The sequence below is a fragment of the Prionailurus bengalensis genome, chromosome D3 (assembly GCF_016509475.1).
Source record: "Prionailurus bengalensis isolate Pbe53 chromosome D3, Fcat_Pben_1.1_paternal_pri, whole genome shotgun sequence".
In the NCBI taxonomy this organism is placed as follows: domain Eukaryota; kingdom Metazoa; phylum Chordata; class Mammalia; order Carnivora; family Felidae; genus Prionailurus; species Prionailurus bengalensis.
Genome location: NC_057356.1, coordinates 66158663 through 66173640, shown reverse-complemented (window position 1 = coordinate 66173640; position 14978 = coordinate 66158663). Strand labels below are relative to the sequence as shown.

Below are 14978 nucleotides of genomic sequence, written 5' to 3'. Positions count from 1 at the left end.
TTACCAAAATATGGCATGTTAGCAATTTAATATACATTCCAATCGCAGGGATTGTGTGAAAGTGTGAAATGTTCATCCTCTTGAACCAATGAAACATGCTATTTCCAGAATCCAGCCGGAATTCTCACCTTCACTGCTACGACTCTAGTTCATTCTTAGGTATTTCTCCCTAATTGTAATTGTAATAGCCTCCTGACTTACCTTCCTGCTTTGCCTTGCTCTCCCCCCCCCCCCCCCCAGCTTATTCTCGCAACAACCAGTGTTCCTGGTAAATGGTGAGTCAGTTCATGTCACTCCTTTGCTCCCAGTCCTGTTCAGAGTAAAAGCCAGAGTCCTCACAGTGACCTCCAGCAGCCTTCATGGTCTGGTTTCCTGTCACTTTTCTCATTTCCTCTCCAGCCAGTCTCCCTCTCAGTTACCTTGCTTTTGCACACTGGCTGCCTTACTGTTCCTCCAACATGCTGACCACATCTTGGAACCTTCATTGCTGTATCTTCTTCTTTTTTATTAAAATAAAAAATTTTTTTTAATGTTTATTTTTGAGCGAGAGATTGAGAATGAGAGGGGCGGGGGTGGGGATCAGGGGGCAGGCAGAGACAGAGGGAGACAAGGAATCCGAAGCAGGCTCCAGGCTCCGATCTGTCAGCACAGAGCCCGATGCGGGGCTCGAACTCACGAGCTGTGAGATCATGACCTGAGCCAAAGTTGTATGCTTAACCGAATGACCCACCCAGGCGCCCCTGGTGTTTTTTCTTCTACCTGGGGATGCTCTTCCCTTAGATATCCCTGTGACTTCTTCCAATGTTTACTCACGTGTTCCTCTTCAGTAAGGCCTTTCCTGCTCCCAACCAACCCCCTTAATCTGGCCAACTCCAGAGAAACATTATTCCTCTCTCCTACGTATTTTTCTCAATGTCACTGATAACTATGTGACAGACTATATTTCTCACTTTATTTTGTTTGTTGTCTGTTTGTCCTCCCATTAAATGTAAGCCTCATGATGGTAGTGTTTGTCCCCCCATTGAATTCTTTTCAGAACTTAAAAGATAGTAGGTGTTCAGTAAATATATATGAATAAATTTGTGTTTCAAATGTAATATAAAGGTGTCAGGATTGAGTGCATTAACGAGAAGTGCCATATTGCCTGTCTTCACACTTAGGATGACCCTTGGTTATGTGAGTGACCATTGGGCACAGTTTGTGAGTCACAACCAAGGCTTGGGTTTGGCCCAGCAGCCCTACTCTGTGGAGAAACTACAGGTTGAATTTGATGAGCTGTTTTTGAGAGCTGTCCTCCATGTGCTGAAAGCCAAAAGGTAAGGAGTATGATGGTAACTGCGGAGAAATGGCTCTCTGACTAGTAAGAAAGATTGGCGTGAAAGTCATCGATTGTAGTAGATGTCTTATTTTTTAATTTTTTTTTTTTTTACATTTATTTATTTTTGAGAAACAGAATGAGAGAAAGTGTGAGCAGGAGAGGGGCAGAGAGAGAAGGAGATGCAGAATCCGAAGCAGGCTCCAGGCTTTGAGCAAGCGGTCAGCACTGAGCCTGATGTGGGGCTCGAACCCATGAACTGTGAGATCATGACCTGAGCTGAAGTTGAGCGCTCAACCAACTGAGCCACCCAGGCGCCCCTGTAGTAGATGTCTTATATAATGTCGAGGTGTATTTCATCTGCTTCTTATCTTGGGCAAATTCATGGGTTTTAGTGTCCTTATTTATAGTGGTGACTGAAATGCCCTTTCTTTAATGTTTCTTTCAATCTTAAAATAACCCAATTGTGATATCTCAGTTTTGCCACCCCTGAACTTTTGGGGTAGCCTAGAACAAGGTATGAATTCTGTTTCACATCCACTCAGTGCCTGAGTGAGGCAGAGTAGTGCACAGTGCAAATGATTTGCCAGTTTTATTGTTTCAGTTGTCCTACTTACTCTGAGGGTTTCAAGGTCTAGGATTCTTATGGGTCCTGGTCCCCTGTCCTCTCTGTGTAAATGCTGGCTTCTGATCATGTTGTCTTCTATTGCTGCTTATAGCCCGGGTTACACTTGAGGGTACCTCCTGCACTGTCTTCCCTGAGCTTCTGGCCAAGGGTAGGAGCAAGTTCTGCTAACAGCCCTGTGCCCTCTGCTGGGAGGGGTTTGCTGGCCTCCAGCTTCACTCAGTTAACTGCCAGCTCTTCCCCACCTTTGCCTTCTTCTGAGCTATGCTTCCTCTTGCCATGGGTCTCTTAGCTTCAGCCCCGTATTTATTGCATGTTGTGGAGGGGGTTTGAGTCTTGGCTATTTACTGTCACCTTGGGCAAGTCACCTAGTGTTCGTGTCCTCACTTTCTTCATTTGTAAAATGGAGAGGATGATGCTACCTGTTGTGTTGACCTCATGGACATGTTACCAGGATGAAATGCAGTAATGTATGGAAATACTTTGTAAACCCTGAAGGACTTTTTAGGTGGTAAGTGGTGGTGGTTCTTTTGTGGTTTTGCTCGCTTAGAGAAATATCAGAATTCCTTGACTAAGTCTTAAGCACTTGTAGGCACTCAGAAGGCATGGATCTAAGATAAATAGAATTTGGGCTTAGAAATTTATCTTTAGGTTATTCGTCATACATTCTGTGTTATCCATAAATTCGCTTGTCTCATGAGGTACACTAGATCCTGTGCAGAACCCGGCCGGGGGATCAGGAATAGCCTCCCATCTCTGCTCTCATCACTTATCCTTGCACCTGCTTAGCTGAGATGGAAAGTTCTCGCCATAGCTACTAGCTCTTAGATTTTGAGCTGTGAACTGTCCTCTAGTATTATATCTGTAATTCACAAAGATGATCATCATTTTAAAGTTTAAAATATTGAGAACTGTTACTCTTGAGTATAATTTATTTTAGGAAAGAAATTATACGAGAATCAGATATTTAAAGCCATGATACTTAAATTTATTTGGCACTCCAATAGAAATTTCTGATGTGGTTATCCCCCAAAACAAACCCAAAAGATAGCCAAAGCCTAAGCCACTTACTGCATATCTGCCATGTGGGGAATTTTGTAGCCTGAAATACAGAGTTCTGTGATGACTTTTTTAAAAAAAAATTTTTTTTAATGTTTATTTAATTTTGAGAGAGAGAGGGAGACAGAGCGTGAGCAGGAGAGGGGCAGAAAGAGAGAGGAAGACACAGAATCTGAAGCAGGCTTTGGGCCCCAAGCTGTCAGCATAGAGCCCGACATGGGGCTCGAACCCACGAACTGTGAGATCATGACCTGAGCTGAAGTCGGATGCTTTGCCAACTGAGCCACCCAGGCGCCCCCTGTGATGACTTTTAAGGCCTCTGCAGTTTTCTCTAATTGTTTTGGGATAAGTTATACAAGAGTGTCAGGTCCTGTGTGAGGTGTTAGGATATTATCTAATTTTTTTTTTCAATGTTTATTATTTTTTTTAGAGAGAGAGAGAGACAGAGACAGAGACAAAGAACAAGCAGGGGAGGGGCAGAGAGAGAGGGAGACACAGAATCGGAAGCAGACTCCAGGCTCTGAGCTGCCAGCACAGAGCCTGATGTGGGGCTCGAACTCAGAGACTGAGAGATCATGACCTGAGCTGAAGTCGGCCGCTTAACCGACTGAGCCACCCAGGCGCCCCTTGGATAATTATATAGTAAGACAGAAGCTTGGCTCACCTGAAGTTACGGTTTCTTCAACCTTTGCTCAAGAGTCTAGCTGTTGCTTTTCAAATCTAAGTCAGTAGTGGTTTGGGTATAGATGTGGGTCAGGCATGCACTATTTAATACCTTTTTCTTGTTCTCTTAATAAGCCTAGTTTGTAATTGGACAATTTGTAGTTTTGCCCAAAATAAAGCAACCGTTTTGAGTGCCTCCCTGTTATTTCCAAGATTTTTTTGATATAAAATTCACACCACAAAGTTTTAATAGCATTTAAAGGTGCTATTGAGTGCTGATTGTTTTCAAGATACTGGCTTAGGTAGTGGATAATTAAAATACAAGACTCTAGGTTACATGGTGGTTTATTCAAAGATGAACAAAACCTGGTTTCTGCTTTCAAATTGTCATGGTTTGTATGTGTACGTGAATTACAGTAACTTGAGGCATTTCTCACTGTGTGGTTTGAGGAGCACTTGAGTCTGAGTCACCTGCGGTGACTATAGAATGTGCAAATTCTTGGGCCCCAACTGTGATCTACAAAATCAGGATCCTATAGGCAGGCCTTGAAATCTGCATTTTCCACTTTGTGGCTTTTTCTGCCCACTCCAGTGTGAGAACCACTGATAAAGGGTATGATGTTGCCAAAGTCAGGTGTGGACCAAATTCTGTGATAGTCCTGAGGAGGAAATCAGAGGAGGGCTTCACAAATGGATTGGTAGCTGCTTGCAGGTAATAGGTTCTTGCCAGGCTTGTCCAGGAATGGTCTGAACACAGCGAGGGCTCTGGTTAGAAACATGGGTCTGAGCTGTAAGTGCAGGCCTTTGAATGTGGGGCTTGAAGGGTTTGAATTTCATTCAGTGATGAGTGGGGAGTCACCGGAGGGCTTTTGGTTCTCCTCCCACCCATGGCACACGTGTCTGTGTGTACACACATACCTGTACTTAAGCTCACACACATACATCCACATCTAAGCAACCTGTCACCTAGGTCTTAATAAGATCTTTGGTTTAAAACAGAGCTCTGCCTCTTACCACCCCTTCTGTGCCTTGGTAGCCTTATGTGTAAATTGGGGATAGTGTCAGTGATAGTTCTTGCCCGGGTCTTGTGAGGATGGAATGAGATGATGTAGGGTGATTAGAACAGTACCTGGCACAGAGTAAGTGCTTTGTGAGCATTGCTGTCATTGCTGTCCATCCTTGAGGTGTGGGTGACCGAAGCATGTTAGCGAAATTGCTGTGCTGTCATTTAAGAATTTGTTTTTTCTACCAGAGCAGGTCTGCCTGCTTTCTCAGTGTGGTGAGGTTGACTGATGGATGAAATTATTCCTACTCTTTAAAATGCAGACTTGGCATTTGGCTGTTTATGTCAGAGATGCCCTTTGGGACGCTGTCCGTCCAGATGCTCTGGAAGCTCTTCTACCTCATGCACCAGGTGGAGAGTGGGAATCTGGAGAAGCTCTGCATCAGTCTCCCGCCTGCGGAGTGCAAGAGGCAGCTCCAAGGTACGGCCGGGCCACAGCAGGTAGCGGAGGTCTTTCCTACCTGTGTGCCTTTCTCGTCGTGGCTTTATTCTTTTTATCTTGTAGAAGGACTAAGAGTATTTTACTCTGTGTACTCATAAGTAGAAATTTTGAAATTTGAAAGACGGCTGTATTGTTTTGACATAGTAGAATGTTAATTCCAATTTTCATTATTCTTGAAATGCTCTGGGTGGTAACTTGATATGATCCCGGTTTGGGGAGGGGAAATGAAAATTGGGTTGTGAATGCCCCCAGGGAGTTATTTTGAAAATACAGGGCATTTGATAGACTGCTTTTGATTTCTCAAAGGTGTAAACACGTGGAAAGAATTGTAGGCTTATTGCCTTCTTCCCGTGAAAATTCCATCAGGGGAATACATTTTTTAAACAGTCTCTCTCTCTCTCTCTCTCTCTCTCTCTCTCTTTTAAAAATCTTTCCTCTATACCTTTTCTTTGTGGCATTCAGTCTTCTGTCATGGATCACAGAGCTGTTTGTCAATAGTGCTCCCTAGTGACAAAATGTAATATTGCTTCCACTGCATCCTCTGAGGAGTTGGTAAAACAGACCATATACTGTTTATTACATTTACCAGTATTGCAGTCATGGTTATGACTCACTTCTTGCCCAAGATTTTCATTTATAAGGAAATCTCTTTTGTTTGGGATGCGTGCTGTGTTTATGCAGAGCGCTTTGCTAGTCTTAGCCGTTTTCATTAGTCACATGGTTCATTGGCTGACAGTTACTGAGTAGTTTCACGTGTGCCTTTGAAAATGTCACACCTAGTGATGGTAGCAGCGCTTTGCAGTTGACAGACCCCTTCACTAGTGACTGGTCACTAGTGTCATTTAATCTTTAACAGCTGTTTAAAGCAGATGAAGAAACTGAGAATTGGAGATGTTAATGTCACCTCTGAGGCTACATTATACATAGAGTTGGAATTTCATCTGGTCTCCGGCTTTTTCCCGATGCCTGTAGATATCTATGCTGGAACAGAGACTTTTAAATATTTCTATATATCTTTTAATTTTATATCTTCTTTCTCTCTGGAAGAGCAATTAAACGTGGTCTATGTTCATTCTTCACCCATTTTAATTTTCTTGCCATGAACTTGCAGACCCAGAACATTTTGTGAACTTTGAGAAGTGTCTTTCTTCCATGAATAGCTCAGAAGAGATTTGCCTTCTAACGACATTTGCTCAGATGGCTCAGGCCAGAAGAACCAATGTGGATGAAGACTTCATAAAAATTATTGTTCTGGAGATATATGAGGTTAGAATATTAAGTTTTAGAAATCAGCTAAAAAATGCTTTTTTTTTGGATTGTCCATGCGTTGATTCTTTGGGGATTGCTTTAAAAAATTTTTTTTTTAACATCTATTTATTATTGAGAGACAGAGACACGGCATGAACATGGGAGGGGCAGAGAGAGAGAGGGAGACACAGAATCTGAAGCAGGCTCCAGGCTCCGAGCTGTCTGCACAGAGCCTGACGTGGGGCTCAGACTCACCAACCAGGAGATCATGACCTGAGCCTAAGTTGGATGCCTAACCGACTGAGCCACCCAGGCACCCCCTCTTTGGGGATTGCTTTAAAAAAAGTGACTAACTTGTATTGTCTGTACTTATGGAAAGAGAGAATTAAAGGATTATCATTTTGCTCTAAGGAATGTTAAAAATATGAATCATACTCATTCTATTTCCCCCTACTGTCTCTTGACATCTGATGCATGAGTTTCAGTGAGGAATAGGCATTCTGGCACAGCCTGACACTTGTGGTTTTAACAGTCTGTTGTCCCTCTGCCCTGTGTCAGTGCCAATTACGCAGAAGCCTGGCTTCCAAGTCAATTTAGATGAGATGGTGGAAAGGATACTGATGCTACAGCCAGAAGACCTGGGTTTGTTTGAACTCTGTTAATAATTGCTCATCTCACAGCAGGAAAGACACCTCATCACTCTGGGTTCAGCTGCTTCATCTATAAGATGACAGGCTGGGATGAGATCCTTCACTGAGTCATCCCTAATGGAGGAAGAGAGTAGACTTTGGACCCCTGAGTATCTAGAGACAGAACCCAAAGTGGTTATCAAGATTTTTATTAGAGTTTTGTGTATTTTAAAAGATGTATATTTTCAATTTAGGTTGCCAGTTATCTGTTTATCTTCATTAAAAAATATCTCTTCCAAACTATTCGAGTACACTTAAGTAAAATTATATTTGAAGAAGATTCTCTGAGTTTAACACCTTCTCCCCAGTACCCTGGTTTAAGAATGAATGAACTGGATGATCCAAAGTTCTTTTCCAGGGTCCAGCACTAGGCTATTCCTATACTTACTTGTGAGGTTAAGGCCTAAATGGGTCTGGAATTCCAGACTATTTTCATGGTATGAGAATATCGTGGGTGTGGAGGGAAGGTCTGTTCTCACATACAGTAAGTGGCATTCTTAGGGTCTGTTGTGAAAGTAACACTTATGCTCTTGAATGTTTCAAGGGTTTGGCCAGTACTCACAGTAAAAATTGCACTGTGTTTTACATTCTGCTTTTGTGTGCCTGTGTGTGTGTGTGTGTGTGTGTGTGTGTGTGTGAAACTGAAGCAATACTTAATGCTACTGAGATGCACCCTCACAATCTTCTATTCTATTCTGTTATTTTTCTGTTCTGTTCCACTGTATTTTTTAAAAAAAGAAATGTGCTTGCCATTGGCATCAGTGGATTGTAACCTGTACTTTGGAATATGTTAAGAGGAGTTGATAAACATTGATATTTTAGAAGCTCTTGTAGTTAGGGATTTTATTTTATAGCAGACAATAGGTATTTCTATGAAATGCATTCTGGTTTTCATCATTTTGGCAATTTTCTCAAATTTAGAAAGTTTTTACACCAAAGGGATATAGCTACAGACAGGCTTTGGGATATACTTCCTGAACCCGGTGCTTGAAGTCATTACATAGGTGCCTTTCCCTCTCCTCCTGACTCAGCCTCAGGTAGACAGGTAGCTCTCTGTAGTTCTGACATCTTTTTGAACATGGCGTGACCCAAGGCTCAGTGTGAGGCTCTTTCTCTTTTACTTGAAAACATCCTGCATTAAGGAACTGTGTTTTGACTGATGATTGATGGGTATTGAAAGTGCCATCTCCACCTCCTCCCACTTTTAGGTATCTTATGTCACCCTGTCCACCAGAGAGACTTTTTCAAAGGTTGGTCGAGAGCTCTTAGGGGCCATCACAGCTGTTCACCCTGAGATAATTTCTGTCCTTTTGGATAGAGTTCAGGACACCATTGACCAGGTTGGAATGGTAAGAGCACTTAATTTGTTTGTATGTTTTGCTTTTTTGGTTCTGTTATCCTGGGGTAATGGAGCAATGAGAAAAATAATCAGGTTGTTGGGGAATGACTGAGTGACGGGCGCAACAGGATGAAGACAACGTGTAGTGTGTCCTGGGCCCTGCCATTCACCGTGCCTGCTTGGGGTTAGCGGCTTCTTACAAAAAGCTGTGATTCTCTTTAATCTCCTCAAAGTGACTTTGTACCTCCCTCAGTAACAGGTTTTTGTTATCTTTTCTTTTTTCTTTTTTCTTGTTTTGAGAGAGGGCTCACATGCACGCACGGGAGAGGGGCAGAGGGAGAGGGAGAGTGAAAATCTTAAAGCAGGCTGCACACTCAGCATGGAGCCCAATGCAGGGCTCGATCTCATGACCCTGAGATCATGACCTGAACTGAAATCAAGAGTTGGGATGTTTAACCAGTCGACTGAGCCACCCAGACATCCCTCAATAACAGGCTTTTCTTTTAAGTACAGTCTATATAGTTAATAACAGTTTGTATTTCAAAGTTTGTTTGGCTTTCGTAATTTTTATAGTTCATACTTGGAAGAAACAACTATGATTAAGAAAGAAGGCCCTGTTTACAAAAGCGAAAATAAAAGTGGTAATTTAAGTCAAACAAGACACATACAGTTTATTTCTGTCATTTGTCACAATCCCTTTTGTGGTCTGTTGATGTTAAAAACAGCTGGATTGTGACATAACTCACATACCATACAGTTCCTCTGTTTAAGCACGAAAGTCGGTGTGTTTCGTTTTTTCACAGAGTTGTGTAGCCATCACCACTCTCGATTTTAGAACAGTTTGATCACCTCAAAAAGAAACCACATACCCTTTAGCTATCACACTCTGTCCCTCCATCCCCTCCAGCCATAAGCCACCACTAATCTACTTTCTGTCTCTATAAATTTGACTGTTCTGGACGTTTTGTATTAATGGAATCATACAATATGTGGTCTGTGAGCGGCTTCTTTTACTTAGCATAGTTTTCGGGTTCATCCACATTGTAGCATGAGTCAGCACTTCGTGACTTTTAATGGCCAAATATTCCATTGTGTGGATGTACCATTTAAAAAATTTTTAAAAAATATTTATTTATTTTTGAAGGAGAGAGAGACAGAGCATGAGTGGGGGAGGGGCAGAGAGAGAGGGAGACACAGAATCCGAAGCAGGCTCCAGGCTCCAAGCTGTCAGCACAGAGCCTGACATGGGGCTCCAGCTCACAAACTGTGAGATCATGACCTGAGCCGAAGTCAGATGCTCAACTGATTGAGCCACCCAGGCGCCCCTGGATGTACCATTTAAAAAAAACACACACTTACTGAAGATTTTCTTCATCATCTGTAATACTGCTATAATGTGTGAGTTTTGCTAATGGCAGATAGTCCCACATTGTAACTTGAAGAGGAGCATTTAAAGTGATAGTATTTGCAGAGGCCCTTCATCTTGTAGTCACTGCATTGTCCCTGTAGGATGTATCACTGATAACTGTCATTGCTTCATTACATTCGTAAGTGGACAGATTCCGGGGAAAGATTGGTTTATGAGACACATTTTTTCTAAATGAAGAATAAATGATACGCTCTCCTTGGAAAAGTACATCGTACTTTTTTTTACATTAAAAAATTTAATCGTGGTAAATTATACACGGCATAAAATATACCATCTTAACCCTTTTTAAATGTACGGTTCAGTGACATAAGTACATCCCCATTGTTTTGCTTGTTACCATTGCTGTCATCCAGCTACAGAACTCTTTCCATCTTGCAGAACTGGAGCTCTATACCTATTAATCAGTAAGTCTGCATTCCCTCCACCCTCCACCCTCCACTCTCCAGTCCCTGGTAACGACATTCTACCTTCTCTCTGTCTAGAGTTTGGCTACTCTACGTACCTCGTGTAAATGAATCCACACAGTATTTGTCCTTTTGTGATTAGCCTATTTCATTTGACATATTGTCGTCGGTGTTCATACATGTCGTAGCATGTGTCAGAATTTCCTTCTTTCTTAAGCCGGCATAATATTCTAGTGCATGTATAGACCACATTTTGTTTATCTGTTCATCTGTTGCTGGACACTCAGATTGCTTCTCCCTTCTGGCTGTTGTGAATAATGCTGCTGTGAATGTGAGCGTACAGCTGTCTCTTTGAGGCCCTGCTCTCCATTCTTTTGGGTATATACCCAGAAGTAGAGTTGTTGGAACATAGGGTAATTCCATTTTTCATTTTTGAGGCAGCACCATAGTGTTTCCATAGTGGCAGTAGTACTTTTTAATAAAAGCATTGTATCCCACCACGATATGATATGATTTTATTGAGACGAAAGGGCTTTTATATTCAATATACGGGAGCATGTTTTTGGTTACTCCTTTTTGGGTGATTATCTAATGGAATTAGTTCTAAAGAAATACACAGTGGGTCGCAAGATTCTTTCGCTTTGGTTGAGCTCATCACCATTTTCTCTTAAGTGGCTGTCTGGTTTTGGCCACACTTACATTTTACATTTAATTTAATTTAATTTTCCATATGGATGAATTTCATTTCATTTCATTTATTTATTTTTAATATAATTTATTGTCAAGTTGGCTAACATACACCCACTTACATTTTAAATTTGCTCATAATACTTCTAGTAAACTGGCCCAGAGGTATGCTTGACTTTAAGTATAAGAATTGGAAGCATAATGTTTTTTAGAGCATATCTTCTGAAAGGTGCCTCCATTCTCTGTTTATACCTTTAGTTCCTTAATGCTTTGTGAACTTGCTGACGTTTTTGGAGGAACTTGTTCAAACCTTCTGTGCCTTCAGATGAATATGATGGCTTTGAATATTTTTGCTGTTACCTTGGGATAATCAGGAATTAGAACTAGCCCCAGAGCCTAGGAATGATCTGTGGGCTGTAAACTGTCCTAGTTTTCAAACGTTGAACTGTTACTGCTTTCTGGAATAAAAGCCACTTGATCATCGTGTGTTATTCTTTGTATGTATCGATAGATTTATTTTGGTAATTTTTTTTTTAATTAAAAATTTTTTTTGGTGTTTATTTACTCTTAAAGGAGAGAGATAGAACATGAGTGGGGGAGGGGCAGAGAGAGAGGAAGACACAGAATCAGAAGCAGGCTCCAAGGCTCTGAGCTGTCAGCACAGAGCCTGATGCGGGGCTTGAACTCACAGACTGCGAGATCATGACCTGAGCCAAAGTCGGACACTTAGCCGACTGAGCCACCCTGGCACCCCAGGAAAGGCACCCCGGCACCCCAGGAAAGGCTTCTTTAAAATTCATTCTTTCTACTGTTCTTTCCCATTTTGTTTTGCCTCTCATTGGGAGCAGTGCAGGAACCTGAAAAGTACTAGTATGCATGTTCTAGATCTGTGTTGTCTAATATAGTAGCCACTAGGTACATGCAACTGTAGAGTCCTTGAAAGGTGGCTAGTCCAAATTGAGATGTAAGTGTAAAGTACTCACTGGGTTTCAAAGATTTAGTGTGAACAAAAAGTATGTAGCGTATCTCAATAGTTTTGTATAGTGATCACATGTTGATAATGTATTGGACATATTAGATTAAATGAAATATATTAATTTCACTTGTTACTTTTAAAATATGTGGCTAGTAGAAAAACTAAAATTATGTATGTGGCTTACATTGTATTTCTATTGGATAGCACTGTTCTAGACAATATAAAATGAATTGCTCTTCTGATTAGTCTCCCTTAAAGCAAACTATTGAGTGACCCCAGATTTATCTTAATTTGCACACATCGATAGGCTATTCAAATAGTGATGCTATAGACTTCTTGTAAACAGGATTTTAAAAACTTTTTATTATAGAATCTATCAAATATATATAAAAGGGAGAATAGGAAATGAATCCCTGTGTACCCATCATCTACTTTCAACAGTTACCAACTCTTGGTTAATCTTATTTCACTTTTACCTCTGTTCACTCCTTGTCCCTCCTCCCCAGATTGCTTGGGAGCTAACAGAAATATCTTTTTAGATGCCAGAAAAGAAATAATAATTTTTTTACTGAAGTGTAGTTGACGTGCAATATCATATTCATTTCAAGTGTACAACATAGTGATTTGGCGATGATATACTTTACGAAATGCTTACCACAATAAGTGTAGTTACCATCTGTCACTGTACAAAGTTACTACAGTGTCATTGACTGTAATTACTATACTGTACTTCTCATCGCTGTGATTTATTTATTTTATAACTGGAAGTTTGTACCAGTTTTATACTTTCAATCTCCTTTACGTTTCTATTCTCCCCTCTATTCTATTTACCCCTACTATTCTCCCCTCTTCTGCTCTGACAACTACCAGTTTTTTGTTTATTTAAATAATTATTTAAAGCGCTAAATCTTTTTGTAAAATGAATGACTGTTCCTCGTTTATTATGGCTTTAAATTTGGGTCTTGGTATGGTGGTTTTATTAAATGGAAGTATACCAAATTATACGTAATAAAAGATTGACCTTTACACAGGGTAGCAAAATGTGCTTTTGGTGTATCATTGGTTTTAATATTTGTTTCCTTTGGTTGTCCATGATGTCCATTTCATTTGTCTAAAAATCAAACAAAACCCCACTTCCTTTTGGAAAAAAAATTTTGCAGGCAGTTTAATAATATATTGTAGTAATTCAGGATTGTTCCTTAAGTTTTGATCTTAATTACCATCATTTTCTTTTAAATAAGGTTTCTTTATACTTGTTTAAAGAACTGCCTCTGTATCTCTGGCGACCTTCTGCCTCTGAGATAGCCGTGATTCGGGACTGGTTATTGAATTATAACCTGACAATGGTGAAGAATAAGTTGGCCTGTGTTATTCTAGAAGGACTAAATTGGGGATTTGGTGAACAGGTATGTGTATCAAAACCACTCTCTAGATACTGGAGGTTCTACACATCAATTTTAGAGAAACATTTCCTCAAAACATAAACATTTCTCAGTACTCAGTGATGGTAGTTTTTATTAATCATAGTTTATTAATGTTATTAATAGTTTTTATTATTAAGACTTTGCTATGTATAATGTCTCTAAAGATGCCATGTCCATGATTTTGACCATTAAAACTTTCCTTCCTCTTTACTCTAGGCCTTACGTGTTAGTTCCTAGGTCAAAATGTTTCAACATTTTAAAGGGAAAATGGGAGAGAACTCAGCCCTCTAACAGTCTGCCACCTTTTTTCTGAACAAATCATTTGGTTGTCACAGCCGTCTTGTGTGTTTTGCACGAACTTGACCCCGTTGTACAGATGAGAAAACTGGAGCCAGGGAGCTTTTCTTCCAGAGTGTCCCTGACCACCTGGGTCTGCCCATGGGTTCATCCAGGGCTTCCCCCACTCCAAGTGAGAGCTGTAGACCCCTCTTTTCCATCCTCGTGTTCTCTGACTTGTGAATAGAAGCCCCTAGTCCTCCCTCTCCTAGCAGGCTGCATGAACTTCCCTACGAGAGTCTCCATGATCCTTCGTTAGAGGATTTGTGAGAGGATTAGGGATATATTTCTTTATTTCTTTTTTTTTTTATTAAGTTTATTTATTATTTATTTTTGAGAGAGAGTGCACAAGCCGGGGAGGGGCAAAGAGTGGGAGAGAGAGAATCCCAAGCAGGCTCCTTGCTGTCACTGTGGATCCCGACACGGGGCTCCATCTCACAAACTGTGAGGTCATGACCCGAGCCAAAATCAAGAGTTGGATGCTTAAACCAGCTGAGCCACTCAGGTGCCCCAGGAATGTGTTTCTTCAGGTTGCAAAGGAAGATTGGATGGGAAATTCTATAGGCAACTTCAGGCTCCTAAAGGAATATTTTATTTGTGTTGTTGAGTATCTTCTGTATTTTCACTGATGAGAAAATGAGGAAAGGGGATATAGACTTAATTTATTAAATATCCTTTTGTTTAATAATGAACATCTTCCCGGTTTGTGGCAGTGCCCTTAAACTTGTGACCTAAAGTCTTCATGGAGCTTCTAGGGTAGGAGTGGGGGAGTTACATTCAAAGATACCTTTTATATGAGGGTCCGGGATGACTCAGACTATTTAAGTACAACGTAATGGTTCTTTAAGATTTCCGTGTTTTTTCCTGTTGCCATTTTATAACTTCATTGTTAGGTGATGTAATTTTTGGAAAGTTGAGGATCCAAGATCCTTTTTTTTACTATCCTTCCTAGTCCTTTTGTTCCAAGGTATGTTAAAAAAATCAAGATGGCATGTTTATGATGATTTTTCTCTTTAAAAGGGTACCCTTCATCTGGATCAAGCAGTCCATGCTGAAGTGGCTTTAATGATTCTTGAAGCGTACCAGAAATACCTTGCACAGAAGCCGTATGCTGGGCTTCTTTCTGAAAGTATGAAGCAGGTATTTCCTTCTCTTATATATTGAGAATATCTTTATTATAAATGATTTGGGTGGATACAGCTACAGTATTTACCCTTAGGTTGCCTAAGAACATTTCTGGCCACTTAAGATACTGAAATTGAATTCTGTGGTTGGATGA

At 40.7% G+C, this 14978-nt stretch overlaps 1 protein-coding gene across 1 annotated transcript in view; it reads left to right on the top strand.

Annotated features, from left to right (window-relative positions):
* Positions 1-14978, top strand: part of EPG5 (ectopic P-granules autophagy protein 5 homolog) — a 108576-nt gene that overhangs the window by 24254 nt on the left and 69344 nt on the right. Inside the window, exons 10-15 of the mRNA XM_043558716.1 lie at positions 1161-1316; positions 4989-5146; positions 6279-6433; positions 8313-8453; positions 13181-13345; positions 14720-14839. Of these exons, the coding sequence (XP_043414651.1) occupies positions 1161-1316; positions 4989-5146; positions 6279-6433; positions 8313-8453; positions 13181-13345; positions 14720-14839 (895 nt within the window). The remainder of the gene's footprint in view (positions 1-1160; positions 1317-4988; positions 5147-6278; positions 6434-8312; positions 8454-13180; positions 13346-14719; positions 14840-14978) is intronic.